At 33.0% G+C, this 6121-nt stretch overlaps 1 protein-coding gene across 1 annotated transcript; it reads left to right on the top strand.

The window, feature by feature from the left end:
• Positions 1-2577: 2577 nt before the first annotated feature.
• Positions 2578-4096, top strand: LOC131870176 (rust resistance kinase Lr10-like). Its single transcript, XM_059215829.1, has one exon. The coding sequence runs from the start codon at positions 2914-2916 to the stop codon at positions 3952-3954; it is 1041 nt and encodes a 346-aa protein (XP_059071812.1). The 5' UTR covers positions 2578-2913; the 3' UTR covers positions 3955-4096.
• The last annotated feature ends 2025 nt before the right edge of the window (positions 4097-6121 follow it).

The following is a 6121-nucleotide window of genomic DNA, read 5'->3' as shown; positions in this document are numbered from 1 at the left end:
CTAATAAGGTGGTAGATAAGGGTTGTTCCCCATGCAACAAGGTTGTGGATCATAGTTAGCACTAAAAATATAGTTAATATTGAGGAATACTTAAAAAATAATGAAGAATATTTTCTATTTATTTCACCTTCATCTTTTAAGTAGTAAGGATTTTTTTTTGTAAAGTAGTTGAGTTGTGTATGAAGAACTGGTCTTTTAACAATTTTTTAAAGGACTAATATATTATGAGATAAAGAATAGATCAAAATGAAGAATATTTTCTATTTATTTCACCTTCATCTTTTAAGTAGTAAGGATTTTTTTTTTGTAAAGTAGTTGAGTTGTGTATGAAGAACTGGTCTTTTAACAATTTTTTAAAGGACTAATATATTATGAGATAAAGAATAGATCAAAATGAATTAGTTAATTTAATATTTGATGTTCTCATGAATACTTTTCTTTGTGATAGGCAATTTAATATTTGATATTTTCATGAATATTTTTCTTGTATTAGGCATTTTAATTGTTTTATTTAGTAAAACAAACATGAATAAAATTATTAAATATTACATTATTAAGATAAAAAATTTGAATGAATCAAGTGTTGTGATGAAAATAATAATCAATAATAGATTCATTAAATAGTTTGTGTTACTATCAAATTCATCATACAATAATAAATGTCATATAATATGTCATATAATGTCTGGTTTGAACTTATATCTAAAAATAATATGAACAAGCATGATGTAGAGGGGTTGAAGAAATTGAAGTCAATCAAGTTTAATTTTAATATAAAAGACACTTTCAAGATTCTCTTCAATATCTTGTATCTCAAGTTTTTAAATATCTCAAAGAGAGGTCATACTACATCAGTCCACCTTATGTGTAAGATTTACCTTGCAAGTTCTAGTTATCTTTTTGTAATTTAGTTGCATGTAGTTGGTTAATTATGTGTATCTACAATGTTTCTGGAGTAAAAAAGAATGGGAAAAATAAGATGATCATGTGAGGATGGAGACATTTGTAATTATTTATTTATTTTGTACTTAATTAGATGTTGGTATGGTTTTTTTGTTTTTCTTGATTGGGTGTTATCTTATCTGAATATTTAGTTTAGCTTGTTTAGTTGTAATGAGTGTGTCATATTAAGAATATGTTATAATTTTCATGAATATAAATCTTGTCTATTTTTATATAACTCAAATTCCTTTCTAATAAATTCTACTAACATTTTCTTAGAAATTATAGATAACATCACTATATTTTTTATCTTTTATTATTAATCAATTATTCAATTAATTAAATTAGGTATACTATAAATCAAGTGATATTAGAACAAATCAAATCTCAAAAACTGAGATAATGTAAATTTGTGTAAATTTTTAACAGAATGTGTTTCTGTAGTGACTTGAAATTAGAATAATGAATCTAGGGTTTGAAAAAAAGTAAGAAAGAACCTGAATGACAAAGCACCACATATCATAGACCCGGCCAACCAAATTAAGCTTGATATCATGTGCTATATTGAAGTTTGTCCTTATGCCTTTTCATTTAGTCTACAGCTCAAACTGATAAACGCAGTTCTTTAACATATAAGTGCGCCCTTCAACACCAAAAGGAAACAGATTACAAGGGTGTATGCGCTCTTGGTTAGGTGGATGTCTTAATCATCTGACTTTGGGGGTTTGAAATGTTGTCACGGAACGTATTGACCACTTAAGTGGTAACTTTTCTTTACCAGATAATCGAATCATTCAAATGCTACCATGATCTCATTCTAATGAGATGCCTCAGGATTCGCCTTCTCTGATAAACGAGGAATGCCCGTAGCTGCAATACTGTCCCTTTTTACTTCAATAAAATCGCCCCTCCATCAGCCAATGTCTCGTTTTAATCTCCTTTATGCCTTCATTCTCTATACCCTTTTACTCCCTTGTTCGCTATGCGCAGACGTCAGTTATACAAACTGCGAAAGCAATCAAACATGTGGCGGTATAAAAATCCCATATCCTTTTGGTTTAAGGGAAAGTGGATGTGGTCTGCCAGACTTACAAGTCGACTGTGAAGATAAGGGACATTTGGTAATCGAAATTGGAAACCAGAGGTACACAATCTTAAACTTTTTTCCAGATAATCAGACTTCAACAATTACTGAGGACACGAGTTTCCAAAATTGTTCATTTTCATATAATCTCAACGAAGATGCAATCCAAGACGGGGGTCTCTTCGATCAAATCCAACGACATAACATCAGTCTACAAGTTCTTGTGTGTGGTTTGCAATGTGTAGCTCTACTACCTGGCCTTGAGGTTCCAGGATGTTATTTTAAATCGGTAACTGTTGAAGAGGCATCAACCCATTGGAATATTGCAGAGGAACAAGACCAGAAATGTAAGAGTTGCGTTTCAAGCGGTGGTCTGTGTGGGTTTAATATTTCCGATTTAAACCAGTTCCTTTGCTTTTGCGAGGATGCACCCCATCAAACCACATGTTCATCAGGTATAATTTGGTTCAGATCTCTCTATATTTTCTTCTAAGCACCCATTAAGTTTAATTGCCTTGCAATTCGAAAATATAAAATACGAAATTGGATTATCTCAGTTTAGTTCAAAAAAAATTATATTCGCATCTGATTAGCATTTACCAAATTTAAACAGTCGAGAGATCAATTTATCGAGCTATAACAGTCAGAACTAAAAAAGGCAGAGATATAACAGGTAAATACTAAGGAACCTTTTTGTGTGAGTTTTAAACATTCTTCTAATTTTCTTGTATGGTGGAGTCACTAATCTATGATACTACACATGAATTCCAGGAATAGCCATTGGGGCAAGTGCTTTCATAGTGATAGTAGCACTATTTCTTATTGTTGTTTATCGAAAGAGGTCATCCTACTTTAGATGGATCCAAAGTTGTGTTGCAAGCGAACCGATGAATTCAGGGTCTATTGGGAAAGTGGAGAATTTTCTCCAAAGTTATATTCATGAAATGCCGACCAGATATTCATTCTCTCAGCTAAAGAAGATCACTAACGACTTTTCAGATAAACTTGGGGAAGGAGGATTCGGCATGGTTTATAAAGGAAAGCTCCCGAGCGGTTTTTTTGTGGCTGTAAAACTTTTGGATCAGTCGAGACAGAGTGAGAGCCAGTTCATGAATGAGGTTGCAACTCTGGGAACCATTCATCACGTTCACTTGGTTCGCCTCGTGGGTTATTGTTTTGAAGGTTTCAGAAGCCCACTTGTATATGAGTACATGGCCAATGGATCCCTAGAGAAGTTTCTATTTCAAGGAAAAGAACAAGAACAGAAGCTCAGTTGGGAGCAATTGTATTCAATTGCTTTGGGCGCTGCGCGCGGAATTGCGTATTTGCACCAAGATTGTAACAGGCGCATCATTCATTTTGACATTAAGCCTCACAATATTTTACTGGATGCAGATTTCACGCCCAAAGTAGCTGATTTTGGTCTCGCTAAACTGTATGGGAAGGGAGACGACCACGTATCAATTACGGCAACCAGAGGGACGCCAGGATATGTTGCGCCAGAGGTGTGGAATATAAATTTGGGAGGTGTAACAGACAAATCAGATGTTTACAGTTTTGGAATGCTATTAATGGAGATAGCGGGAAGGAGGAAGAACATTGAGTTGCAGGTGAGCCATTCGAGTCAACTTTATTTTCCGGAATGGGCGTTCAAATTGATAGAAAGTGGGGAGTTGGAAAAGAGGTTGAGAGAAAAAGGTCGATGCGACATGGAAGTGGAAGATGAAGAGAAGGTGAGGAGAATGACGAAAGTAGGACTTTGGTGTATTCAATACAATTCCAATGACCGACCATCAATGAGCAGGGTGGTACAAATGCTGGAAGGAAACGGTGATGATGTAAGCAATCCTCCATTACCTTTCAACTCCTCCCCACCGCGTGAAGTACCATTGTCATCTTCCTCCGAAGAATATTCATCCGTGGTATAGAGTCCACGAAGACTCCTAATCTACCCATCAATCTAGAAATATCTTCATCCATGGTATAGAGAAACGAAGAGGATTTGGACGATTATGAGATGATGCAAGGAGCATCTTTATTATATGGAAACGAATATTATATATTTCTGATGTAAGAATCCATCCTCTGGATATAGAAGTAATTATTATATAACTTAGATGTAAGAATCTTTGTGTGGTGGTTTCAGCTGTTTGGTATTGTAATTTTTTTTTTTTCATTTCTTGAATTGCTATTTTCTTTTCTTGTAATCACATTTTGTTTAATTCAATATATAAAAGAGTAATCATCTTCATCATATCAAAATAAATCATTCATAATTATAATTAGTATTTTTCATGTGATTTTGAAAGGTGTCATAATATTCTTGCTCAATATCACTTAGAGTTTAAAATTTTATTTTTTTTTCATAATATCTTCTAGCTTGATATCATTTAGAGTTTAAAACTATTTTTTGTTTTTAAATCTTAATGACACTTCAAAGTATTTTATTTATTGCCAAAAAATATATTTTGAGAAAAATAATTGGTACATTGGAATTTATCAATTTTTGTTGGGTTGGAAATATGAATAATACAAGGTGTATGCTGGAAATGTGGGATCAACCTGCAAGAGAGAAGAATAGTTCAAACACACACATGAAACATTGCATTAGAGATAGAAATCCAAACAAAGCAAGTTAATGAATCAAAACTCTTTAAAATCGTTCCATGCTCCTTTATCTCTAAAGATCCTCAAGATTCAAGGTGGCCCTCACTTGGAAGAGCACTTGATCTCTTGGATGACAACCTAGAGAACGAGATTTAGAGGATTTTAATATCAAAATGGATGCAACTATGATCCCAATGAATGATTGAGATATGAAACTAGATAGTGATATGGTGTAAAATGAGGAGATTGATACAAAGCTAAACTAGCATGAAAATGATACTAAGATGAAGCTAACATGATATGAGATTAACATGACATATCTAAGATTATAATGCTATCAAAATGATCTAAAATGCTATTCTATTAAAGAGAGGCAAGATTCTTAATGTTATGAGACGATAATGTAGATGCATTAAAACTTGATATGGAGAATGAAGAATGAGAGCTCTATTTATAAGGAAAATAGGGCAAGGGATGGTTGAGATTGAATAATCTCAACAAGGGATAGGATTGAAAGTTATCAATTCATGTGAGGGATTCAATCCAATCCCAAGTTGACAAATGTCTCCTTGAGATGGCTTGAGAGGAGATGCAAGAGACATTAAATGCCTGAGGAGACATGAAGGTTACCTTAGGAGGTAAGGTTGTGGTTGGTTAGGGTCATCCATTGGATAAAGTTTTTACCCAGAGGGTAAACTCTTGTGCAAGGGTTAATAGGATAACCAAGGTTAAAGCCATGAGTGCTTGATGAGACCCTTGGGTTAGATGAGGGTTAAGTTAGAGAGAAAGTCTCTAACCATGAGGGGAGGGTTGAGTTAACCATTAATCATTTGGAAGACTTTGGGGACAAATTTGTAAGAGTCCTTCCAAATTTGGGGGAACTCAATGAGTTAACTTGTTGAAGAAATGAAGCCTTTAATACATTTAGAAGACTTTCTTCCAAATTTGAGAAGTGACCTCCTCAAATTTAGGAAAGGACATGATTAGGAGACTAGAGATGATTAAGATAGGATTAGAAGGCTTCTAGAAGAATGATTAAGGAGATGCAAGTGGAAGATGTAGGATTTTGCAAGTGGATGGAGGATAATAGGATTTAATTAAAATAAAATTAATTTATTTCAATTTTGGATGCAACTTGCATTTGATAGATTTAAATAAATATTTATTTATTTAAATGTGAAATTTAATTTTGCAAGTGGAGGGATTTATAAATAAATCTGGATTTATATAAATACAAAGAGGATTTTAATTAAATGTAGATTTAATTAAAATGGGAAAGGGGAATTTAAATTAAATGTAAATTTAATTAAATGGCTAGGATAGAAGAAGGGAAATATTAATCAAATCTTTAATTTGATTAATGGTCAAAATAGAAGAATAGGATTATCAATTAAATCTTGGTTTAATTAATTGGAAGAATTAGAGATAATTAAATGAATAAAATTCACTTAATTTGTTGCACAACTTTTAGGTGTCTACATTTTTCCC

This window comes from Cryptomeria japonica, unplaced genomic scaffold, assembly GCF_030272615.1.
Source record: "Cryptomeria japonica unplaced genomic scaffold, Sugi_1.0 HiC_scaffold_298, whole genome shotgun sequence".
NCBI lineage: Eukaryota > Viridiplantae > Streptophyta > Pinopsida > Cupressales > Cupressaceae > Cryptomeria > Cryptomeria japonica.
This window is presented reverse-complemented; position numbering and strand designations above follow the sequence as displayed.